This window comes from Narcine bancroftii, chromosome 2 (genome assembly GCF_036971445.1).
Source record: "Narcine bancroftii isolate sNarBan1 chromosome 2, sNarBan1.hap1, whole genome shotgun sequence".
NCBI lineage: Eukaryota > Metazoa > Chordata > Chondrichthyes > Torpediniformes > Narcinidae > Narcine > Narcine bancroftii.
In genome coordinates, this window is record NC_091470.1 from 187,809,354 (window position 1) to 187,835,600 (window position 26,247).

The 26,247-nt window shown below is 47.4% G+C and overlaps 1 protein-coding gene across 1 annotated transcript in view; it reads left to right on the forward strand.

Moving 5' to 3' along the window:
* vps52 (VPS52 subunit of GARP complex) overlaps positions 1-26,247 on the forward strand; it is a 58,871-nt gene that overhangs the window by 19,730 nt on the left and 12,894 nt on the right. The window contains exons 6-14 of the mRNA XM_069919610.1: positions 426-601; positions 3,311-3,461; positions 6,083-6,183; positions 6,676-6,808; positions 7,020-7,077; positions 10,414-10,547; positions 12,265-12,420; positions 16,640-16,758; positions 21,612-21,735. Of these exons, the coding sequence (XP_069775711.1) occupies positions 426-601; positions 3,311-3,461; positions 6,083-6,183; positions 6,676-6,808; positions 7,020-7,077; positions 10,414-10,547; positions 12,265-12,420; positions 16,640-16,758; positions 21,612-21,735 (1,152 nt within the window). The remainder of the gene's footprint in view (positions 1-425; positions 602-3,310; positions 3,462-6,082; positions 6,184-6,675; positions 6,809-7,019; positions 7,078-10,413; positions 10,548-12,264; positions 12,421-16,639; positions 16,759-21,611; positions 21,736-26,247) is intronic.

Sequence of the window (26,247 nt, forward strand, 5' to 3'; positions counted from 1 at the left end):
GTGGCGGTATTGAGACTTCGCTGGCAGTGTGCAGATTTTAGACCTGGCGTCTATGACGACCCCAATTTTTAAGGTGAAAGTTTTAAGTTTTGAAGACCATCCTACAGCATATATGGTAAGCTAAAAATTACAAATGTTTAAAATTGTGGCCCCCCTCCCAGCAGTTAACTCACCAACCCACACAAAATGCCATCTCAAGCAACTGGAAAATTCACTATCCGGCAGCTGCCAATCCCCATAAGTGTCGGATAACTGCATATCAATTGCCGGCATTGAGGAGTGTAGCAAGAAATAGGGGAGGGCAGAATGGGGCCAGCATAGGCCTGATGGTCCAAATGGCCTGCCCGTATGATAGCTGAGCTTTATCCAGACCTTTAGCCTCTCTATTCCTCTCCTAACGCCACCGCCTGTTTCTCCTGCGGCAGAGAATGGAGCAGATGCTCAGCACCTTCCAGTGTGATCTGAGCAGCATCAGCTGTGAGATCCAGACGCTGCAGGAGCAGTCCATCGCCATGAATATCAAGCTGAAGAACCGGCAGTCTGTGCGCAGTGAGCTCAGCCAACTGGTGGATGAGCTGGTGGTGCCCAATGCCATGATCACGTGAGTTGCGAATGCTCCCCTCTCCACCCCCGTCCCACGACCCTGGGCTGTGGCCACAGCACGCTGCTGTTTGGGAAGCTGGATTAATAGTAATGTTTGTATTAAAACACTAAAAATGTTTTATAAACCTGTCAACATACCTTAAAGTAACAGCACAGTAAACGAAGCTAACAGTTGGCCATGTGGAGCAGCTGACTTAACTGTGCATCCTCTTTACACTGCCCCACCAGGCCAATCACAGTAAATCTCGCAGTGGCCAGTTTGTGGCACTTTTAAAAGATTGGAGGCGATGTGGGCAGTGAAGGTTTCCAAAGCTTGAAAAAGGATCTGGACCAGCTGGTAAAATGGACTGAGAAATGGCAGATGGAATTTGATGCAGAGAAGTGTGAGGTGTTGAATTTTGGAAGGACAGATCAAGAAAGGGCATACACGTAAATGGTCGGGCACTGAAGAGTGCAGTAGATCTGAGGGATCTGGGAACACAGATACATAATTCCCTGCAAGTGGCATTACAGGTGGATTAAGGTTGTAAAGAGAGCTTTTGGCACATTGGCCTTCATTAATCAAAGTATTGAGTCCAGGAGTTGGGACGTTATGGTAAAGTTGTACAAGGTATTGGTGAGGCCAAATTTGGAGTATTGTGTGCAGTTTTGGTCACCAAACTATAGGAAAGAGATCAATAAGATTGAAAGAGGGCAGAGAAGATTTACTAGGATGTTGCCTGGACTTCAAGAACTTCAAGAGTTACAGGGAAAAGTTAAACAGGTTAGGACTTTATTCCCTGGAGTATAAAAAAAAATGAGGGGCATTTAATAAAATTATGAGGGGAATAAGACAGAGTCAATGCAAGTGGGCTTTTTCCACCGAGGGTGGGTGAGATATAAACCAGAGGGTGAAAGGAGAAACATTTAATGGGAACATGAGGGGGAACCTCTTCACAGAGAGAGTGGTGGGAGTAGGGAACAAGCTTCCAGCTGAAGTGGTGAATGGGCTCAATTTTAATACTTAAGAAGAATTTGGACAGGTACATGGATAGGAGAGGTATGGAGGGAGTGCAGGTCAGTGGAACTAGGAGAAAAATGGTTTGGCACCGACTAGAGGGGCCGAATTGGTCTGTTTCTGAGCTGTAATTGTTCCGTGGTTTCTTGGAAAGGCTCGAGTTTTCACTGGCCTCTTTTAAACTGCAGTCCCTGGGTGGCCCTTCTGGGACCCGGTGCGATTACTGGGGCCAACCCTGTTATGACGCGGTAAGTGACGTGTCACGCACTCATGGGAACTATCAGTAGTCAGTTCCCCCCCCACCGCCCACCACTGGCCATCAGTCACCACCGCCGTCAGTTACACCCCCTATCAAACACCACCCCCCCCCCCAAGTCAGTCACCCTCCCCCTGTCAGTCGATTCCCACTCTGTCAATTGTGCCCCCCTCCCCTGGAGTGGCGCTCGCAGCAATGGCAGTTCGTGCCCCCCCTTCCCCCCCCCTACGGTAGCGACTTCTCTCCTCCCGCAGCTGCAACCCCTCTCCCCTTGTGGCAGTGACCCCTTCCCCCCTGGATTGCACAGGCACTTCAGCCAGGGGTCCTCCTGTGACGCCAGTGCGCAAGCGCTGATGTCAGTAGAGTAACCGGGTTGGCCATTTTCCTATTCAAATTGCCTGTGGACACGACCTAGTTAAGTTTAACTGGGTTGCCTGTCTACCTCTGAGGTAGGTCAGGGACCTAGTTGGATTCCGAAGGGGTTGGGTCAGATCCTTTCTAACTGCCGCATAACTGGGGCGTTAACTGCCATTTTACACGGCAGTTTGAAAGGGCCTATTGATGCAATGAGAGGAGGCACTGCCACTGGCCGATTCTAGAGAAGCCTGTAGCAGACATGGTCCGCAAGCAGCGTCAAAATGGAGAAGTTGAATTAAGAAATAAAATAAACATTTTTGCACTTGTGGGTGAAAGGCAACCAAAGACTTTAAAGCCACTACTTAGAAGTGTAGTCATTTTATTAAAAGAAATGATCTAGTACTGAGGCAGAGAAACGTACCAGGGTTGTAGGTCAATTGGTTGTAATTGGGGCAGCACGGGGTCGTGGGCTGAAAGGACCTGCTACTGTGCTGTATATTTAAATTTAAAACTAATATTAGTGCAGAAATTACCAGCAGATCTTAATGTTAAAATTACTAATTTCCTTCACTACTTAATACAACAACGTAAGAAGCACGATTATATATTAAGTAATGTCGTGGGTGAAACACCCAATGAATTTGGCTGTTAAAGGACTCTTGGGGCAGTAAGCTCTCAGCAGTAAGTGCCATACTTGGGGTAGCCTTATTACAGCGAGTGGCACTCAAAACCTACAGTTTAAGTGGAAATTCTGGGGGTCTTCTTATACACCCAATCGCCTTGTGTGCCGACAAGTATGATAGATACTTTGGGATGAATTACTCGGTTACAGGATACTGTTCATCAATTTCGCAGCCTGCGGGAGGAAGCTATTCCCCAGCCTAGCAGGCCTGATTTTGATGTTCCTATACCTCCTTCCTGATGGTAGTGGGTTGAAGATATTGTGCGCTGGGTGAGCTCTATTTAGACAAAATGTCATCTACAGAGGAAAGAGAGACCCCAGTGATCCTCTCGGCTGTTTGAAAGATCCTCCATGTTGACTCTGTAAAGTTCCCGGCACTCCTGCTCACTCCCCCACTGCTCCTCTTCCATTTCAGCATCATTCTGGACACCCCTGTCACTGATCAGCAGTTCCTGGAGCAGCTCCATGAACTCAACAACAAGATCAATTACGTGAAGGAGCAGTCCTTCAAGGAGACCTTGGCCTGCGACGATGTGCAGACCATCCTGGACCGCCTCAAGGTGAAGGTACGAATTCAACTTGACAGTTGAGTTGATCAGTGATAACCCGGAATTGCAGATTCCCAAAAACTTGGGGGCTCCCCACAGACCCCGATAATGGAAAGTGGATCCCTGAGCGACCAGCAAATATTGTGGGGAGAAGGCAGGAGAAAAATACATTGAATGGTTCGAATGGTGGAGCAGACGTCTGACTTCATTTTGCTCCCCCAACCTGCGTGCATGCGGTCTTGTGCCGATTTGTGACGCCGGCGTAGTTGGGTGGCAGATTCCCATGCATTATTAGAAGAAGGCATTTTTCACTGGGTTGAGGAGAGATTCAAAAACTGGAGGACCAGAGGAAAAGTTTAAAGGGAACATTGCGGGGCAACTTCATGCTGAGAGCGGTGGGAGTGTGGAACAAGCTACCAGGTGTATTTGTAAATGCAGACTCAATTTTGACATTTAAGAAAAATTTGAACATACACATGGATGAGAAGGGTATGGAGGGCTATGGTCTGGGTGCAGGTCAGTGGGACCAGGCAGAATAGTAGTTCAGCACAGACTAGATGGGCTGAAGGACCTATTTTTGTTCTAAAGCCATTCCTCCCTTGTGGTCGTAGAGTCATATGGGCCGAAACAGGCTCTTTGTCCCAAATGCTCCACGGTGTCACCTCTCCCAAAGCTAGTTGCACTTCTCTGTGTTTATCACTTGAACCTTCTCCTTTCCACAAACTTGTCTAAATGTTTCTGGGAACATGTAATTATCCTTGTATGTACTTCAACCTTTGCCTGCCGCAGCCATGAGCATTGCCCGGCGCCCCTAACAATAGGAGAAAGAGAAGCAAAAGAGAGTCCCTTCAGAGACACTGAGTGTCTGTGGACTTGCCTCCAGCCCTCCCGCAGCTGCGCAGATTCCAGATCAAACCGTCGGCAACCCGAGCTCCAGATCCAAACTTCGATACGATCAAGAAGCCTTCAGCATCTGAGGCTCTTCAGGAGTCCTTCTTGCCCTCAACACCCTCTCGAATGCTGGTTCCAAAAACCTGGTTCCCAATGATCCAGTCTCTAGCAGCCTGCAACCTGTGTGGGGCCTGTGACCACAAGTCACCAACAGCTCGCAGCCTGTTTGACCATATCCCTGAAATGACACTGTTGACCTTGTATCGGCCGCCCTCTTTGTGCAGTGTTCCGGGACATTAATTTTTGACCTCCGCATTTTGACTGACCCCCTCGTACTGGGCTCCTCCAGGGTTGTAACCCAGGTCCCAATCTCTTGCTGCCAAGACGATGTATCATGGTTATCCTGTCGTTTCACGAGTGTAAGGGAGTGGACAGTGGGCACAAGCAGTGGTTCTGCTGGGTTTCACTCAGAGAGAAACATTTAGGACACTGTTGGAAGGGTGTGAGTTGTTCTAGCCGTTGGATTGTAGAAAAGCATAAGATACAGAGGTGTATAATTCCCTAAGACCAGAAAAATTTGGAGTAGAGTTAGGCCATTCTGCCCATCGAGTCTGCTCTACAATATAAATCATTGTTGATGTATCTTTTCCTTTCAACCCCATTCTACTTCTTTCTCCTCATAAAACTGGACAAGATTTTTTTTCAAAAGGTGTGCTTCCTGAAGTTAAATTGGGGATTACAATGGACAACTTCAAGCTAATGAAGAAACATTAAATTAACTTTTATTGAATTGACTTCTGAGTATCTCCAAGCCAAGTTGCACAACAAATGTGAAGAGCCCAGGGTTTATTGGGGTCACCCATTTTACAACCGAGGTAGAGCTCATAGGCTTTCGAAGTAAGTGCAGTCATGCTGCGTCTTTGAGCCTTGGGCGTGTACTTGCCACAAATGTAACAGAATGCGTCGCAGCTGTTGTGAATCTTCCTGAAGACAATAAATGCTATTGTCTGAAGAACTTGTGCATCAACTTGCGTTCAATCCATAATCAATGTAATGCACAGCATCTGAATATGTGAGCTGCTTTCATGACCTGTTTGCAACTATCCTGACTAAGCATGCCCAAGCCTAAGACAACATTTGTATAGCACCTGCACTGAGTGCACATCCAGGCAGGCGTGGACTGACCAAAACAGCTTGCTTTGTGTGCAATACACTAGTAGACTTAAAATATGACAGAAAATCACAAATGAGGTCGTATCCAAAATAAACGATATGTGATAGGAAGATGTCATGGTGATTTTCGTGATCAGCAGCCCAAAATCCATAAAATGCACCCAGAAGTGTTCAGGAAGCCACATCTTCATTGTCCAGTGTGAATTTTGGGAAGAGAAGAAAATTAGAATTTAAAAAATACTGCAGATGCAGGAAGTCTAAAATAAAAACGGGAAATGCTCAGCGGGTCAGGATGCTTCTGTGGGAAGAGAAGCAAGAGTTGATATTTCGGGCTAGGACTGAGGGACAAAGAAGCTTGTTGAGCTGTCCTTAGGCTGGGGAGTCACTGATTGGGAAACTGTAAACGAGGTTTATCGGTCAAAATAACGGGAGAGGTTTCGACTGATGGATCAGATAGAATGGGGATTGGGCAAGTGATGGGACCCCATCGACCGGCCTAGTGCTTATTGTTGTGAAACGTAAGGGGTCTGTGCTCTGCCCAAAAGGGTTAAATATTCTGCTTTTATTTAATCCAGGCCGTTTCGAAGATCCGGGAGTTTATTCTCCAGAAGATCTACTCATTTCGCAAGCCAATGACAAATTATCAGGTTCCTCAGAATGCACTCCTAAAATACAGGCAAGATGTCTCTCTGCCCTGTTCCCATACACGCTCTTGAAATATGGTCCCTGCTTCGTTCCCAGACACACTGCTGAAATAGAGGCAAACTATCTCTCCCAGGTCAGGCATATCTCTCTATCACCCCGCACCCCCCCCACCCCCCACCCCACCTCCATTTCTCAAACATGGGTCTGAAATACAGGTCAGGCGTCTCCTCACATGGCTCCCAGAATGCAAAAGGAGTCGGTCGTTTTCCCCAGTTAGTTTCCCCACACACGGTACTGATGTGCCGGCCGCACCTCTCTCCCTGCCTGCAAATTTCCATGCTTCCTGCTGTGGGAGTGCTGCTGGCCAGGAGGCGGGATAGCGCCTGTCGTGCACTATGTTGAGATTCCCCTGCCGATGAGGAGCCCCCTCCCCGGTTCCCCGGTGGCGGGACCTGCTGAGAGTCCTCCACCCTGACGCTGTGTGCTCGCCCCGTCCTCACTGGCTGCTCTGGTCACCTTGCAGGTTCTTCTACCAGTTCCTCCTGGCCAACGAGCGGCACGTGGCGAAGGAGATCCGGGATGAGTACGTCGACACCATGAGCAAGATCTACCTCTCCTACTTCAAGTCGTACAGCAGTCGGCTGATGAAAGTGCAGGTCAGAGCTCTCCCTCCCCTTCCTGCCTGAAGCTACACCAGCTGTCCCCTGTCTGTGAGTGGCATAAGGGCACTGCCATATACCCCCTCCCCTCCCCCACCCCCACAAAGCTGAGCCCCCACTGCTTGCCTCAAACTGATACTGGTGCAGTGAGATGCAAAACTGTTAGGAATTTACGGTCAAATGTCACTAAGCCTGCTCTCTTCTTCAGTACGAGGAGGTGGCTGACAAGGATGATCTGATGGGAGTGGAGGACACAGCGAAGAAAGATATCCTTTACCAATGTTGATTGTGTGTATTGTTGCAAAGTGCTGCTAACAATTGAAAGCTAAACCCTACTGAACTTCACCAAGTGTATAGTATAAACCTTGAAGAATTGATTTCTGGTTTACGTCTGCAGTTTTTAATGAGCTCAACCTCAAGTATACCCAGATGAAGTGAGAAAGTTTGTTCACCAAGAACTCCAGCTAGACATTCCCATAAGTAGTACAGCAAATTAAACCTGTCTCCTTTCACAAAATTTTTCCTCTGTCTCCTTCAGCTGCTTTCAGGTGCTTGGACGCAGCTAATGCGCCGGCAGACATGGCTGGGGGCGTGCGGTTGGTGTCCACGGAGAAGATGCCTTTCTGTCACTTGAACGTGCCGGCTGAAGGAGAGCCACGTCTGAGCTGTGTTCCCTTCCCCTCTCCAAGCCCTGTATCTCTTGAGATATCTCTTAATTTTGTCCTCTTATTTATGTCAGCATTTAATTGTGCCAACTTTGGCAGCCCTACCTTCAGCTGTCAAGATTCTGAGTTTTGGAAGTAATGTACTACTTTTTAACCGAGTTTTTGGTAATGTAATCTAATGCCCCAAAGTAGTTTTTTTTAAAAAACTGAATATACGCTTTGCGACGTAAAGGTCACTAACTAAATGTAAGGCACTGTTGTTAAATTGATATCTACCTGATGGCGAGAGAAACAATATTTAAATCTTATATTAAATATCTTAGAAGGTTTGTGTCTTTATGCCGTGTTCAGGTGCAGCAGGGGATGCTCTGAACCGGAGAATGAACCTACCCGAGGAGGGTTAGGTAAGTGCTCCTCATGGCCGAGTTCTCCACTTTCAGGTGGCACCCCAACAGCCACACTGGGGTAGATCAGGCGGCTTTACAGTCGGGTATTCTGCCAGAATCAATTCTCACCTCTCCTCCCTCCGATCAGACCCAATTGTCTGTTGGTCTGTGCTCTTCCCCTTTTAGCCCCCAGCCTTTAACACACAGATGCCTGTTTCTTTTTTTTGCTCATTCCTTGAAGAAGGGCTCAGGCCCGAAATCTCGGTAAAATACCTTTATCTCCTATGGACTCTGGGAGACCAGCTGAATTTCTCCAGCATCTGTGTTTTGACAGCAAATTAAATTGTACTGAGAGAGACATCAGCTTTTACAAAGTGGAGACAACATAAGAAAGCCTGGGGTCTCGTGCAGTACACAAAAGTGTACACAGCAGATCATACAGCATCCGTGGGAAGTAAAGAGTAACCAAGTTTCTGGCCTGTGCCCTTTGTCAGGTTAGCGTAATGCCATTATAGCGCCAGCGGCCCAGATTCGAATCAGGTGCTGTGTGCATGTTCTCCCCAGGTCTACGTGGGTTTCCTTGTGTGCTCTGGTTTACTCCCACCCTCCAAAATGTACGGGGATTGTTCGTAAATTTGGGTGTAATTTGGCGGCACAGGTAGAAGTGGCCAGAATCGGCTTCTTCCATCATGTAAATAAAATTAAATTATGCCAGACAAAGGCCCCAGGCCTTAAATGTTGGTCACCCTTTATTTCCTCTCTCTGACAAAAGGCTAGGCTTGAAATGTTTTATTTATTTTTTCAAATTTAAATTTGGACATACAGCACGGTAACCATGAGTCCATGCTGCCCAATTTGCACCCCATTAATCTACAACCCCCAGTATGCTTTGAAGGGCGGGAGGAAACCGGAGCCCCCCAGAAAAAACCAACACAGATACAGGGAGAACATAAAAACTCCTTACACGGGATTCGAACCCTGATGGCTGGTGCTGTAAAGGCGTTGCGCTGACCGCTACGCGGCCCTGTTGGTTTCCCTTCACTTCCTTTGAGTGATCCTTGAGCTGCTGAATTTCTCCACCACCTTTGTGAACTGGAAGGGCGACGTGATTTTGAGTGTGACTCTGAGAGTTTATTGTAAGTAGAGTAAAAAGCCCCCGGTATCTGGCACCTATGGGGATTGATGGATGCCAGATAAAGTGACTTATCCGGTTGCATGAGATTGCATGTCACGTGATTGGCGAACTAACCACTAGGGAGTGCCAATTTTAAAGTTTTGTATTTTTTTACCACATTTTTTTCCCTGTTGCTTGAGGCTAATGGATAACTGGGATTTTACTGTCCAATGACAGGCAGGCAAGATGCACCAAGTGCAATAATGTACGTTAATTTCACCAATATGAGGCTCATTCTGGACTGGGAAAGAAACTGACTTTGAACCTGGTGGTGGTTCTTTTTTTATCGGAGGTTAAAGAAAAAAACTCTCATAGAGCTGATTGAGCACAATTGGCTCCATCTTAAAGGGGAAGGGACTGTGTGGAAGTTGAACTGACTTCACATGCAGTCAGGAAAGTGATGACGGTGTCTCAGGAGCCGTAGATTTCCAGCCTCTACACCCCACGCTAAACAGATTATGCTGTAAACAAGAGAAGCTGTTAGTTGTTCCCCTCCTGGCTCCATCCTTCATCCCCTTCTCAATCCACTAATCACATACTAGCCCCTATCTTCCCCACTCCCCCATCTTCCCTCTCCACTCTTAGTCCTTAATGAAGGGTGTAGACCCAGAACATCAACAGTTTTTGCTGTTCGACCTGCTGAGTTCCTCCAGCAATTTGCTATTGCTCCCAATTCCACAATCTGAGTCCAAGGCGATCATCCCGGAATTACTCCCAGTGTTGTGTGCTGGAGAAGGTCAGAACAGGCAGATTATGAAGTCAGGCGTGCGGCTGAGGAGATGGTGCAGGGGGCAGCGTTTCAAGTCCTTTGATCATTGGAACCTTTTCTGGGGACAGGATGACCTGTAGATGTGGGACGGTTTGCACCTGAACTTGAGGAAAACCAATATCCTGGCAGGGAGATGTGTTGATGCTGTTACATTTTTATAGCAGGCCATTTTGGCCCATGAGCCTGTGCTACCAATCACACCCAATTAACCTATACCCCTGGGTACATCTTGAATGGTTGGAGGAAACCGGAACCCCCGGAGGTAACCCACGCAGAAATGGGGAGAACGTACAACGTACAAGTCCTTTCAGACGGCGCGGAATTTGAACCCGGGTACTGATCTCTGGTGCCAATTGTGGAGGCATTGGTAATGATCTTTCAGGAATCGACAAATTCTGGCATGGTCCCAGAGGACTGGAAAATCGCATATGTCAAGAAGGGAGGGAGGCAACAGAAAGGAAATTGTTAGGCCAGTTAGCCTAACATCGGTGGTTATAAGTAGAACAGAGAGATCGAGAAGAGTGGCACGTGATCTGAGCACGGCTTGGCCACATTAGCTCCGCTCCTTCCAGCAACTAACTGCCTTTCAACCTTGACCCACTCCCCACGCTTTTTCTCCAAACCCTCATTGAAAAACAGGAACACCATCTTCACCTTGGGGAACCGTGGAAGTGTGATTGCATCATCGGAACTGGAAGCACCCATCATTGTGCCTCACGCAGCACAGAAGAACGACATTCGGGTAGGTGCGTTCCACCCCCCGGGGGAGCGGGCAGCTGTTGGGAGGAGGGGGTGGGGTTCACTTCCAAACCACTCCAGTTCATTCCTGACCCAAGTTACAATGGAAGACATCCGGCAGCGTGAGGAGAGAAGCAGGTCCAGCAGTTCAGGAGGAGGAGCTCCCTGACCTGCTTCCAGTCTGCTCTGCTATAAAATGTTATCATCCACCTTGCTTCAGTTTCCCGCACTTCCCTTCATCTCTCTCACCTTTGTGAAAGTGTACTGTGTTTTGAAAAAAAAATGTCCTTCAAGACACAGTATTGTGTCTGGTATTCAACACCTATGGAGATTGCGGGTGCTGAATATGTGAATTTTCTGGTTGCCTGAGACACACTCTTAAAATGCCTAACTAAGACACTTGCATGAAGAATAAACAGTTTGAGAGAGAGAGGGAGTGCAAAATTTAAAATAATTTGAAAAAATATTAGTCTTGCAGTCCTTAATTATGTAAAGTTCCCTTTAATCCTGTAACTTACAAAATAATGAAGCCCACCCAGGTTTACAGGTAAAGTCTTACTAGTAGACTTAAAACTATACTAATCAATAAAGACTCTTACTTGGCGAGATAGGGAGACACTTTGGGAGAGTTGCCCCAGCGGCATCGGCCGACTCTTCATCCTGGGCGCCGCCATTTTATTCAAACAGCTGCCACGGGCGGGGCTGAATGTTTGCTCCCACCTTCACCGGGGGTTGTGTGCGACTTCAGAGAACATTTACTTTTATTTAAATTTGTATTTACTTCGATTTATTCATTTCTGTGTTTACTTCCTCGATTGTTTTGCCGGTTGCTTGGGGATGCCGTTTGCTTGAATTCCAGATACCTGTACAGGTCAAGTACCTCTAATGCACGGGACCAGAAGTGTTTCAGATTTTGGAATAACATGCTACGGGTAACACAGCAGCGCAGTAGCATCAGCCGAATCCCTGTATCAGCTGTTAAACAGTGGCAGGCTCAATCATGGAGATGAATTTCAGATTTCACATGAAAATAATCCTTTGCACTTACCAAAAAAAAAACACTGTGGCCCCTGCTTACAAAAGAGGATAACTGCAGCACCAAATGCTAGAAATTCTGCTGGATGGCTTTTTAAAAGGTTTCCTCCAGGGTCATCACAGCGAGTAAAGCGTGTATTGTAAATCTGGCGGTGACGATGGTTGGTGACAAACTGGCACCAACAGAGTGTCAGAGTCGGCACTCAAAAAGTTTCGGGTTTTCGAACATTTCAGATTTTTGGGTAAGGGGTTACACGACCTGAACTTGGTATTTTAATTTAAAAAATAATAATTTTGTGGTGCAGCATGGTGACAGACCTTTCTGGCCCACGAGCCCACCACGCTGCCCAAATACATCAAACCCTTTGTTTTTTTTGGAGGGTGGAATGATAAAAGAGCACCTGGAGGTCACTCACGTGGCCACAAGGAGAACATACAAACTTCTTACAGACAGTAAAAGCACAAGGTGAGAGAAGTTCAGCAGGTCAAAGATAAAGATACAGAACTGACATTTCGGGCTTGAGCCCTTCATTGACACTGTTTGACCTGCTGAGTTTCTCCAACCTTGTGCTTCTACTTCAGTCATGGTGTCTGCAGACTTTCGTGTTGTACTCCATACAGACTCGAACCCGGGTCGCTGGTGCTGCAAGTGCATTGTGCTGACCGTGACTGTTTCATTCCCGCAGTACCCCTTCGAGAGCCTGTTCCGCAGCCAGCATTACGCTCTTCTCGATAATAGCTGCCGCGAGTACCTCTTCCTCTGTGACTTCTTCATGGTGACCGGGAACTCTGCTCAGGATCTCTTCAATGCCATCATGGGGAAAACTCTCACCATGTTCTTGGTAGGTGAAGGTTTGTGACACCGTACCTCTGTCCGTGTGGAGGGAAACTATTTTCAATTTTTCCATACATTGCAGCCATTGTTCTGACAACCATATAACAATTTACAGTACGGAAACAGGCCATATTGGCCCTTCTAGTCCGCACCGATTTATGTGAAACTCCACTAGTTCCACCTACCCACTCCCTTGCCCATAACCCTCCAACCTCCTCACATCCATGGACTCATCTAACCTGCTCTTAAATGACAGAATTGACCCTGCCGCAACTACCTCTTCCGGAAGATCATTCCACTCAACCACCACTCTCTATGGATATATGGTTAAATCCCCTCTCAACCTTCGCTCCAATGAATAAAATCCCAGTCTACTCAATCTTCTCCGTATTCAAGATACTGCAATCCAGGCAATATTTTTGTCAACTTTCTTTGCACCCTCTCTACCTTATTGATATCCTTCCTATAATTTGGAGACCAGAACTGCACACAATACTCCAAACTTGGCCTCACCAATGCCTTAAACAGTCTCAACAACACCTCCCAGCTCCTGTATTCAATGCTATGATTTATAAAGGCCAGCATACCAAAAGTCTTCTTCACCACCCTATCTACATGGGAATCCACCTTCAAGGAATGCTGAACCGTTATTCCAAGATCCCTCTGTTCCTCAGCTTTCCTCAACGCCCTCCCCTTCACTGCATATGTCCTATTTTGGTTATTCCTCCCAAAATGAAGCACCTCACACTTATCTACATTAAACTTCATCTGCCACCTTTCACCCCATTTTTCCAAACAGTCCAAATCCTTCTGTAGTCCATGAAAACCCTCCTCACCATCCACAACTCTCTCTATTTTTGTAACCTGTTAAGGTTCCTTTTATTGCCATGTAATAATGCATAAACATGTAATATACTTGATATACTTCATATTTTGCCTGCCGTAAGGCAAACAGTCGCCGTGAGCATTGCCCAGCACCCCTAACAATAGGAGAAAGAGAAGCCACTCTCCCTTCAGAGTCACTGAGTGTCCGTGGATTCGCCTCCAGCGATTCCCGCAGCTGCACAGACATCAGTTCAAATAATGGCAACCTGTGCTCCAGGTCCAAGACTCCGATATGATCAGGAAGCCTTCAGGGCCCAAGGCCCTTTGGGAGCCCTTTCCTGCCCTCAGCTTCCTTCCGAGTCCCAGTTCCTCCGAGCCAGTCTCCAGCAGCCTAGAGCCTGCGTGGGTCCTTCGACCGCAAAGCAGCCTGCAGCCCTTGTGGGTCCTTCAGCTACTGAGCCCCTTGCTGGTCCACCTTCCCTGTAGGGAAATTTCCCAAGCTACTCCTTCTCCCCTCACCTGGCACCCTGCGCCGGTCAGCTGCTCCCCCGGAGTCTGTAACCCCTTGTCCAGCACAGGCACTGCTATCTTGATATCAGGCACCGTGGATGTAGGATTGTAAAATAAAACCGCCGGCTCCTTTTACAGGCTGTTTCAAGTCTGGACAGTAGGACCCTGCTGAGCAGTGCTCTATCTCTGCTCTCCCAGGTCTACACCAGTGGCATCGCTGACCTTACAGCAGCTCCGGCAGTGCCACCGCCATTCGTCTGTGGTTTTAATTATTTAATGCCGCAGCATCCTCTGAAGTTCACCGTGTTGGAGTGAGTGTTCTGAGCATAGGCAACACTTTCCTTAAGTTCAGGGCTGTGGGTTTGAGGTCAGTCTCTGTTACAGCAGGGACAGATGGTGCAGCTCAGAAATCTGTATGGGTACAAGTCACCTCAGCCCCTCTGAACCTGACCCAGGCATGAGAGCTTCTACCACCAGGTGCCATTGCAACCAGAGTCAGGTCCCACTCCAGCGCTGGCACCAGTTTGCTCCTGTCCACCACTTGACACAGTCCCTCATAGGGTATATTTTAGGGAAGCAGTGCATGCAGTCATGCCGTCGCGAATGAACATAAATGCATTCATTTATAAATGACCGACTAGCCACCTTTGAATCTGACGTTGAGAGGCAGGTCTTACAGGATCCAGTTCATGGTGAAACAGGTACTGGATTAGCCCCAATTCTGTAGGAGCAGGTGTGTCCTGATGCTCTTAGTACAATGTGTTTGCATGGGTTTTTACTGAATTAAATAGAATCAGAATTTATTGTCGTGAACACATCACAAAATTCTGTTTTGCGGCAGTGTTACAGTCCAAATATTGCTTATAAAATTAAATTGAAAGTGAGGTAGTATTTGTGGTTCACCGCCATCAGATTCCTGAATGGACAGAGGGGAAGAAGCTGTGGTAGCAGAGTGAAGAGGGCATGGTCTGGGTGGTGGGGGTCCTTGAGGATAGAGGCTGCTTTCTTAAGACACTGCCTTTAGTAAATGTCCTTAAGGGAGTGAAGCCTGATGCTTTTGATGGCGCAGACCAAGTTCACAACTCTCCATAGTTTTTTCCTGTCCTGTGAGTTGGCACCTCTGTCCCTGACAGGGATGTAACCAGTCAGAATACACTTGTATAAATTGGCAAGTCTTTGGTGACAAACCAAATCTCCTCACAAAGTATAACCACTGGCGACCCTTCTTCACAATTGCATTGACGGAGGCTCCAGGACAGATCCTCAGACATGTTGACACCCAGAAATTTCAAGTTCTTAACCCTTTCCACTGCTTGACCCCCTGTTGTTCGGGTTCGTGTGGGTCCCACAGGTGAAGAACCAGACCAAAGTGCAGGTACAAAGCACACGTTTACTTCAGGGATGGAAATGGGACAACAGGGTCGATATGTTAAGCAAACTTCTTTTCTTTCTTCTTTGGCTTGGCTTCGCGGACGAAGATTTATGGAGGGGTAATGTCCACGTCAGCTGCAGGCTCGTTTGTGGTTGACAAGTCCAATGCGGGACAGGCAGACATGGTTGCAGCGGTTGCAAGGGAAAATTGGTTGGTTGGGGTTGGGTGTTGGGTTTTTCCTCCTTTGTCTTTTGTCAGTGAGGTGGGCTCTGCGGTCTTCTTCAAAGGAGGTTGCTGCCCGCCAAACTGTGAGGCGCCAAGATGCACGGTTTGAGGCGATATCATGGTAAATATACACTTTCAGATGACGAGGGGCAACCGACAGAAACTGGGGAAGTTACTAGAGCATTCACATTCAACAATCAGATCAAGGTGATATTACGTGACCCCCACCACTTGACCGGTCTGGACACGGCTCTAGCTACCAGGCCTCAAGACTCACAACCCAGTGTGGAAGGTGATACTTGCATACCACGAGGAGTCCAAAGAGACAGAACGAAGGGGCACATAGTCCTTTATAGTTCTGGGGGCAAAGCTGGGGGGGGGGCAATCGTAAGGGTGTGTGGGCCCCGTTTGCTGTGGCCAATGGCTCAAAGCCAAGTGCAGGGGCGAACTGAGGTGATTCACCTAGGCCAATTGGGTGAAGGTCAGGGCTGAGTTTGGGGGTCTACCTGGACTGCAGCACCTGGTTGTTTAGGTGGACCAATCGTAAGGGTCACCTTGATGGCTTGCGGTGAGTATTTGACCTTGGCTGACAGGTAGTGTGTCCTCCAAACAGGAGCGCAGCAGCGCCATCTGTTGGTGGTGTTGCCTCTCCATTACACCCCCCCCCCCCCCCCCCCCCCAACCTCATGAGGCCTGGTTCGTGTTCTCTTGATTTCCTCTTCCTGATGTTACAATCAGCTCCTTGGTTTTGCTGACATTGAGTGCAAGGGGTTGTTGTTGTGGCAGCACAACTAGCTGGTCTCTCTCTCTCCCCTCTATGCTTCCTCATTGCCGTCTGTGATTCTGCCAGCGGGAAGTCATGTTACACCTGTATAAAACTTTGGTTAGGACCACACAGAGTATTGTGTCTGGCTGTCCCATTACAGGAAATAGTGGCGGCACTATTAGTGTAGCGGTAACAGCGCCAGTGACTCGGGTTCGAATCTGATGTAGTTTATAAGGAGTTTGTATGTTATTTTTAAATTTTAGACAGCATGGTAACAGGCCCTTCCGGCCCAACCCAATCAACCCCTGTACGTTTTGAAGGATTAGAGGAAATTGGAGCACCCGGAGGAAACCCACATAAACGTGGGGAGAACGTTAAAAAAAAACTCCTGAGAGACAGCGTCAGATTCGAACCTGGGTCACTGGGGCGGTGATAGCCTTGCACTAACACCTAAGGGTAGCCATGCTGCCCACAGGTCTCAGGATGTGGGTCTTTCAGTCATTTGTAAGTCATTCCTCTTTCTTTCAGAAACACATGGCCACCTACGTTGCAGATTGCTTTGACAGTATTGCGATTTTCCTGTCCATTCACATCATCCTCCGCTTCAGGACCATCACAGCAAAGCGAAACGTCCCTGCTGTCGATAAGTAATGAGAGGTTTTGATTTTTAACTTAAAAAAAATGTGATTTTGAAGTATTTGCAGGTCTGGCAGCATCTGCAGAGAGAGAGAGAGAGAGAGAGAAACAGACAGTTACTGCCCCTCAAATCTCCAGTCCACTCCCTCCTCTCCCTTTACCTTGACATCCTTTTGAGGAACCACACTGACCAGCTCCTTGGAGACTGAATGATTACTTGGCAATTTCAGATCTCCATCTCCTGTCTTTGCATTTCCAACATCTGTAGTTTCTTCTCTCCTTCCTGCAGTAGTTTCACTGTTTTCTTCCCTCCGCCCCTTCAGATGCACTCACCCCTTTTTTGTGGCTCTTGACTCTTATGCTAGAAGGAACGCCTCAACATCTACTCCCTTACGATCTTGTACTTTCGAATAAGGTCACCCCTTCATTCCTTCAAAATCCCAAGGAATGCTGGCCCAAACTGTTTAGTCTCTTGATGGGACCAGCCTCTCATCTCAGTAATTAGCCTGGCGGACTGCCATCAATGCCACTTCAGGCAAGGGGAGCAGAAGTGTGCACAGGATTCCAGGTCAACACCTGTACACCTGCAACAAAACCTCCCAATTCCTGAACTCCAACCCGTTTGCACTGAGGACAAAAATGTTGTTTGCCATCTTCACTACTTGTTGGATTTGCCTGCTTGATTTTGGCTAGGACTCTTCATAATTTTTGGGACAAAGATCTGGAACGTGCACTTTAATCACATGTGAATTGTTTGATTACAAATGTAAAACTGGAGCATAGGGGCAAATAAAAAAGGGGGGTGGGAAAGTGTTTTTGTCCCGAAGATTATGAAGGGTGCTGAAGATCCCTCAGTTGCAGAGGAGCCAACCTCACTCCAACCTCATCTGATCTCTCTGACCCTGCATCCAGCCGCAACCTCCCCCCTTAACCTTCCTTGCTTTTCTCTGCATCTTACTGCTCACCTTTCCCAGTTCTGCTCAAGGCCGTTGTTGTGAAGGGTCCATTCCATTTTTCTCTCTAGAGGTGCTACCTTACACGTGTCTTTTCAACATTTCCTGTTTCTCAATTCAGGGTTGCTGCCCTTCAAGTTTTGCCATTGTTAAAAAAGAAAGTGTGCTCCTGTAAGTCTGGGAGCATCATTGTCTGATGGCAGTGTTCCTTTCACTCTCCCATTCTCCCACAGCCTGAACTTAGCCATGTTATATTCCCTGGAGTGCTCTCTCATTTCTGCCTCTTGGTCATGGCCCCTTAACAAGAACTTTACCTGAGCCACTTTCATCTGAAACATCTCGATGTGGTTTGTGCCAGAGAAACTCGACAGGCTGACATTGTGTATTATATATAGCAATGGTAAAGATACATGACCAACGTTTCGGGGTTGAGCCCTTCAGCAAAATGTAGGCAGGCACCTGAACAAAATGGTGGAGGGGAGGAGCACAGCCCCACAAACAGGAGGTAATTGGTGGATCAGGGAGGGAGGTCCCAACAGCCACCTGTAAATTGGAGGGGGCAACATCTAATATTTGGTCTGGGCACTCTCCAACCGGATGGCATTGCCAGCGACTTTTCCGGCTACTGCTAGCCCTATCCCCATTCTCCCTCTCTTCCTTCCGTCTCCTTTCCTCCAGCTCTCCATTCACAGTCATTCCCTCTCTTCCCCCTGTTTATTGCTGTGTCCTCATTCCCTTACCCACCTATTTCACCCCCCCCCCACCATTTTGTTCAGGTGCCTGTCTACATTTTGCTCAGACCTTGATAAAGGGCTCAACCCTGAAATGTTGGTTATGCATCTTTATCTTTGCGATCTAAAATACCCTGTTTGACCCACTGAGTTTCTTCAACCATGTTGTCTGCAAGCTTTTGTGTTTCACTTGGTGTGATATTAGTGAAGGTTGATTTTGCTGACTCATCTGTGCAAATCACTGGCCCTATCTCTTTCCACAGGGGCTGACTGACACTGAGGTTTTCCAGTGTCTTTAACATGGAACGATACAGCACAGTACAGGCCCTTCGGCCCTTGTTGTTGTGCTGACCCAAAAACAGTACTAAAACCACTCTACCCTGTAACCCTTTCATCCATGTGTCTAAGAGTCTCTTAAATGCCCCCAATGTTTCAGCCTCCACCACCAACCCCAGCAAGGCACCCACAACTCTCCATGTATTTTAAAAAAAAACCCCTGATGATGTCTCCCCTAAACGTCCCTCCCTTAACTTTGTACAGATGTCCTCTGGTGTTTGCTGATCCTGCCCTGGGAAACAGGTGTTGGTTGTGAATGCCTCTCATTATCTTGTAGACCTCTATCAAGTCTCCAAGGAGAAAAGTCCCAGCTCTGCTAACCTCATAAGACTTGTTTCCCAATTCAGACAACATCCTGGTAAATCTCATCTGAACCCTCTCCGTAGCTCTCACATCCTTCCTATAATGAGGTGATCAGAACTGAACACAATGTACGGTTTCACCAGAAATTTGTAGAGTTGCAACATGACCTCTTGACTCCTGAATTCAACCCCCTGTTAATGAAGCCCAGCATCCCATAGGCCTATTTAACTATCCCATCAATCTGAGCAGCGACCTTGAGGGATGTATTGAGTTGAACCCCAACGTTATCTAAACAACTGTGAGAGAAAGAAGTTTGTCTGTCATCTCTTCTGGACCCAGCTGCCTCACCAAACTTGTGGGCTCTGATATTTGAACCCAGTGGCCATTTTCTGACCAACATTGTCTGTTCTGCCTCCTTCCAGAGACAGGCAAGGCAGAGAAAGATATGGCCAATGGGAATACTGTAACTGGGCAAAAAGGTCAGCATTGACACATTGTGTGAAGGACAAGTTCGACAGGTTCGAAAAGCAATGAGTCTGGGTACATATCAAATGTAATAACAGTCTTCACTTGTCCACAAGGGAAATTCGTCACAGGGACTCACGCTTTCTCAAGGTACAGAAAGCAATCGCATCGGATGCAACTAAGAAATAGGAGCAGGAGTCGGCCATCCGGCCCGTCGAGCCTTCTCCGCCATTCAATGAGATCACGGCTGATCTCCACCTACCGGCCTTTTCTCCATAATTCCCTTATTAGGTAAAAATCTGTCCAACCTTGTCTTAAGTATATTCACTGAGGTCACCTCCACTGCTTCAATGGGCAGCGAATTTCACCTCCCTCTGGGAAAAGCAATTCCTCCTCATCTCCGTCCTAAATCTACTGCCCTGGATCTTGAGGCAATGTCCCCTAATCAAACTAAACAAGCTATAACTATAAACCGCGCTAGATATGGATATACAGTAGAGGAAAATAAAACAACAGTACCCACCACCCCTTGACCTGGTGCAGGAACAGCACCAACATTAAATAAGGAAAAGAGAAGCCTGATACGATGATGGTTCATCAATGGGCACCACAAAACTCCGTACCTGTTACTGGCACACACCTTGACATTGATTCTCCAGCATTGGCTCTGGCTCCTAATCTGGAGTGAAGCTCGGGTTCGTTCTTGGGGGAAAAGAGACCCAACTGCTGCATGTGTCGGGTTTTATACCCTCTTCCTGGTCAGGGGGACTCAACATGCCTCTCTGAAACTGGATTCTAAACTTCCTCAGTGAAGGACCATTCTGTCCAGGTCCGTGGCAGAACGTCGAGCACCGTCACGCTGAGCAACTGCCGCACCTCAGGGCCATGTGCTCAGCCCGGCTCTTGTTCACGCCGCTGACCCACGACGGCTTCACCAGATCCAGCTCCAACAGTGTCACCAAGTTCACAGATGGCACGACAGTCGTCGCCCTCTTCAGCAACAAGGATGAGTCGCTCTACGGAGCAGAGGAGGAAAATCTCGTGAAATGGCGCGAGAGTAACAACCTGAGGCTCAACATGGACAAGACGAAGGAGATGATCGTGGGCTTCAGGAAGACCAGGAATGACCACCCTCCACTACACATCAACAACTCTGTAGTGGAGAGAATGGAGAGCCCCAGGTTCCTTGGAGTTCACTTCACTAGTGACCTATCGCGGACACTCAACATCTTCTCACTTGTCAGGAACAGCGACTGCACTTTTCCTGAGAAAACTGAAGTGGGCGAGGCTTCCAGCCGCCATTTTGTCAGCCTTCTATTGGAGCTCCGTTGAGAGCATTCTGGCCGACTGCATCACAGTGTGGTACGATTGCTGCAGAGAAATGGATTGGAGGTCAATCCACAGGATCATGAGTGGCAGAAAGGATCACGAGAGTCTCCCCCCTACACCCTCCCCCAAATCAATTGACATGATCTACTGGGATCATTGAGGACCCCTTCCACCGCTGCTCCTGTTGGGAAAGAGATCCAGGAGGATCAGAGCCAGCCCCACCAGGCTGAGGAACAGCTTCTTCCCACGGGGAGTGAGAACGTTGAACGACCAAAGGAACTGCTCACACTGACCCTCTGAGACTCTTATTCATGAAACAACATCTCTCTATCTATTTATTTATTTATTTATATAGCTGAAATACTTCTCCTGCACATGCATTGTTTGTCTCTTAGTATGTTATGCCTAGTTGTGTGTCGGTGTGTTTTGCACCGAGGACCAGAGAACGCTGTTTCATCGGGTTGTACTTGTTCAGATGACAATAAACTTGACTTTATGTTGACCTGTGTGAGTGAGTGCTCAGCCCAGGTGGTCTTGACCTTGTTCGACAAATGTGGTGGCTTCTGGCCAGGTTCCCACCAAGTACCCTCCACAGTACCACACAGTGGGCTTGAGGGGCCTATTTCTGTGCTCTACAATTCTGACCTCCTGCTGCTGCTGGGGGTGTGGTGGTCTTGGTGAGAACACGTTCTCAACACTTTTGCAAGAGTGCATTATTCGACGAGTAACTATGTGTGTCCTCCCCAGGTACTGGGATACCCTGCTGGAAATCCTCTGGCCAAGGTTTGAGTACATCCTGGAGCTGAACATTCAGAGCATTCGCAACACGGACCCCCAGAAGCTGGGTGCCCTCGACACCCGACCGCACTACGTAAGGAACCTCGCGCTGCGTGGCTGTCGCTGAACACCCAGACCTTTGGCTGGTTCATCAGGTCCATGGTCCCTGAACATTGTCCATAAGACCACAAGGTTTCGAGGCTGAAGTCGGCCTTTTGACCACTTGAGTCCTCTCTGCCATGCCATCATAAGCTGATCCATTCTCCCACTCCCCTGCCTTTGATACCCTGACTATTCAGATACCTCTGTCTTAAATACACTCAATGACTTGGCCTCCACAGCTGTCCATGGTAGCAAATTCCAGAGGTTCACGGCTTTCTGGCCAAAGAATTTCCTCCGCATCTCTGTTTGAAATAGGCGCCTTTCAAACTTGAAGTTGTGTCCACTTCTCCTTGATTCTCCTACCAAGAGAAATAACTGTCACAACTACACTGTCCGGTCCTTTCAACATTCGAAATGGTCCGATGAGGTCTCCCCTCATTCTTCTGAACTCCAAGGAGTACAGTCCAAGAGCCATCCAAGTTTCCAGGAGTCATTTTTGTAAATTTTCTCTGAATTCCAGTGCCAGCACATCCTTCCTTAAATAAGGAGCCCAAAACTGTACCCTGTACTCCAAGTGAGGCCTCACCAGTGCCTTGTAAAGCCTCAGCATCACATCCCTGCTTTTGTATCCTGTTCCTTCAGACATGAATCCCAACGTTGCATTCGTCGCCTTCACTACCGATTTAGGGAATTGTTACGATCCCAAAGGACCCAAAACCTAGCAGCAATAGATATTCACCACGACAAGTAGTTACTTAAACAAAAGTTGTTCTTAATTATCTTTAAACATGAAAACAGAATCAAACTTTAACTTATCACTATTAACTTAACTCCCTTCTAGTTCTAAGCACACATGTATGTATGTAATGTGTGTGTAAATTTAAGAAAAGTTCCTTGGTTCACAGTTCAATCTCACTTCTCATTCTTCCAAGTTCACTGGTTGCAGGCAATTCTTATTCTGTGCACAGAATTTAACATGTATAAAGTTCACCAGGCTTTGGTGCTCAAAAGGTAAATGTTTACCGTTCATGAAGGTTCTTGTTGGTTTGCAGAGAGAGATGTGTTGTTCCAGGATTTTGTCAACTGAGGTATCACCATTAGTCACCTCAATGTCTTGCTGATGAAACTTGCCACATCAGGATTCTCCAGATGATAATCTCTTTCTTTCAGGCTACCACAGAGTTCCTTTCTGTTCCGCTTATTCCAAGAGAAACATCAGACAGACAGCACTTCCAGCCATCTGCCACTTTGGAGCTTCTGTTTCAGTTCCAACAAGTTTCTCCTGGCTTGTTAAGCTGTGTGTGTCACACGTAGTCAAAGACTTCCATCTGTCTCTCTGTGTGAGATTCAAACTCCCAGCAGCATGTCCTTCTCTCTCTCACTTGCAAAACCCCCGACCTTCTCCAGCAAACAATAGGAGTCAGTCTTCTGCTCCAATCTGTTGTTTTAGGTAAACAAGAAGCTCTCAATGACCTTTGAGTGAGCACTTTGTAGAGAGGTCAAAAACAGACAACCTGACTCTGGTTGTTCTTTCAAGACAATAGTCTATTCATTTCAAGACATCATCTCAATTGGCACCTACTTGTGGAATGTGCATAGCATTCTCCATAGTTTCTGTAAAGTCACTGAATATGAATTCCTCAGTATTTCAAATAAGATCTATTTTAAAGTGTGTATATGTATGTAACCTCCTCTAATTTTACCAAATTCTCCCCAAAACATTCCCAAATATTCCATCATAGTATCCTGTACGAGGATTCCCAAGTCCCTTTGCACCTCCAAATTTTGAATGACCTCCCTTCCACAGAATAGCCTGCCCTTTTATTTCCATCTACCAAAGAGCATGATCGTACACATTCTAACATTGTCCTTTGCAGAACTGGGTCCCAGCTTGCATGGAGGTAACATCTACTGCATTCCGCAGTGGCTGACTCACTAAACTAGTCTTCCAGAACTGAATAGTTGAGCTTCAGAGAAGTAGTTGAGCTGGGAATGGTACAGAAAGATTCACCTTACTGGGACTGGTGGCCTTAAAATATAATGGAACATCAGAGAGACGTACATTTCTCCCTGGAGCGTAGGAGGCTGAGGGGAACCTCACAGAGCTTCATAAAATGATCCTGTTTTCCTCCGGGTGTGGAGATATAAAAGTAGAAGGCACAAGATAATAGGGAAAGTTATAAAAGAGACCTGAGGGATAACTTTTCCACATGGCACATGGAATGAAAAGCCATGCAGATGTGGAAGAGGCAGGGTCGATTACAATGGATACGACATTTAGACATGGGCAGACGACTTGGTTAGCCCGTTGCATGCTATAGAATATGAATGGCTGAAAGATCCCTGATTCTGGCACCCAAAAGTATTCTATGGCAGCTCCTGGGAGCAATTAGGAATCTTGGAATAAAATTCGTGCCTCTCTGCTGGGATAGAAACTTTGTCCCACCCTGGGCAGCCAGGCCTTCCGAACTCTGATGTTCCCTCCATAAAGTGCGCCCACCCCCATTCTTGAAGACTGTCCTTCAACCCTCCTTTCAGTTAGTTCCCCATCCCATTCCCTTGCTAATGTATCTGTCCATGGACTCATGCCCTGCCAGACTGAGACCACCTGCAAATTGGAGGAGCAACACTTCATCTTCCGTCTGGACACCCTCCAACCAGATGGCATTAACATTAACTTCTCTGTCTTTCATTAAACAACCCCCCCACCCACACCCCCCCAGGTCGCCATTCCCCAGCTCTGTCTTGCTCCCTTCTCCCTCTCCTTTCACAGAGCTAAATTTTCATCTTTCCTCTTATCGTATCCAATTAACACCATTTGGCTGTTGGTCTGGATTCCTCCCCCAGCCGGCACTGTCTTTAAATTTAGAGATATGCATGGTAACAGGCCCATGATCCTGTGCCGCCCAATTAACCTTCAACCCTGGTATGTTTTAAACGGTGGGAGGAAACTGGAGCACCCAGAATAAATCCATGCAGAACATACAAACTCCTTACAGATAGTGCGAGATTCGAACCCCGGTCCCAATCACCGGCACTCTTAACAGCGTTGAGCTAAATGTGCCGCCTCATTATTTTGATGCCTTCCTGTTCTTTGCTTATTCCTTGAAGAAGGGCTCAGGCCTGAGACGTCGGCGATATATCTTTACCTCTTGTGAACACTGCGAGATCAGAGTTCCTCCAGCATTTTTTTGTGTTTTTTTCTGCAGTGTTACACTCCTAACTTGGTCCATCAATTGTTTGGCCGCTTTTCTGGTTGTGGCTGTTGTTAGGGTCATCCCCACAGTAAACTGTAACTGCAGGATCCTTGAGCTTTCTTGGGGACCCTATGCCCTGCTGGTGAGCCTGAAGGGCTGTAAGTGCTTACTTCCTTGCTGTACTACCAATGTCCAGGACGTGCTTCAACCCACAGTGCTTGGAACTGAAGCCCAGAAAACTTGTATATATTCATCAGGCCAGGCAGCATCAATGGAAAGAGGAGTTAATGTTTGATGTGATGGACTTTTATTAGACTTGAACCCTTAATGTTCTCTCTCCATAAGATGTAAGAGCAGAAATAGTCTATTCAGCCCCACTGCCCAGCATTCTCCCCATGACATGATGTCCTGGGTCATCAGGAACCTATCAATCTCTGCCTTAAATACACCCAATGACTTGGCCTCCACTACCGCCTGTGGCAACAGATTCCACAGGTTCACCGCTCTCAAGCTAAAGAAATTCCTCCACATCTCTGTTTTAAGTGGGTGCCCTTTAATCCTGAAGATCTGCCTTCTTGTTTTAGACCAATGGTTCTCAACCTTTTTCTTTCCATTCACATACCACTTGCAACTTGTCCGTGAACTACTCTTTGCAGACGATGCCGCTTTAGTTGCCCATTCAGAGCCAGCTCTTCAGCGCTTGACGTCCTGTTTTGTGGAAACTGCCAAAATGTTTGGCCTGGAAGTCAGCCTGAAGAAAACTGAGGTCCTCCATCAGCCAGCTCCCCACCATGACTACCAGCCCCCCAACATCTCCATTGGGCACACAAAATTCAAAACGGTCAACCAGTTTACCTATCTCGGCTGCACCATTTCATCAGATGCAAGGATTGCCAACGAGATAGACAACAGACTCGCCAAGGCAAATAGCGCCTTTGGAAGACTACACAAAAGAGTCTGGAAAAACAACCAACTGAAAAACCTCACAAAGATAAGCGTATACAGAGCCGCTGTCATACCCACACTTCTGTTCGGCTCCGAATCATGGGTCCTCTACCGGCATCACCTACGGCTCCTAGAACGCTTCCACCAGCATTGTCTCCGCTCCATCCTCAACATTCATTGGAGCGACTTCATCCCTAACATCGAAGTACTCGAGATGGCAGAGGCCGACAGCATCGAATCCACGCTGTTGAAGATCCAACTGCGCTGGGTAGGTCACGTCTCCGGAATGGAGGACCATCGCCTTCCCAAGATCGTGTTATATGGCGAGCTCTCCACTGGCCATCGTGTCAGAGGTGCACCAA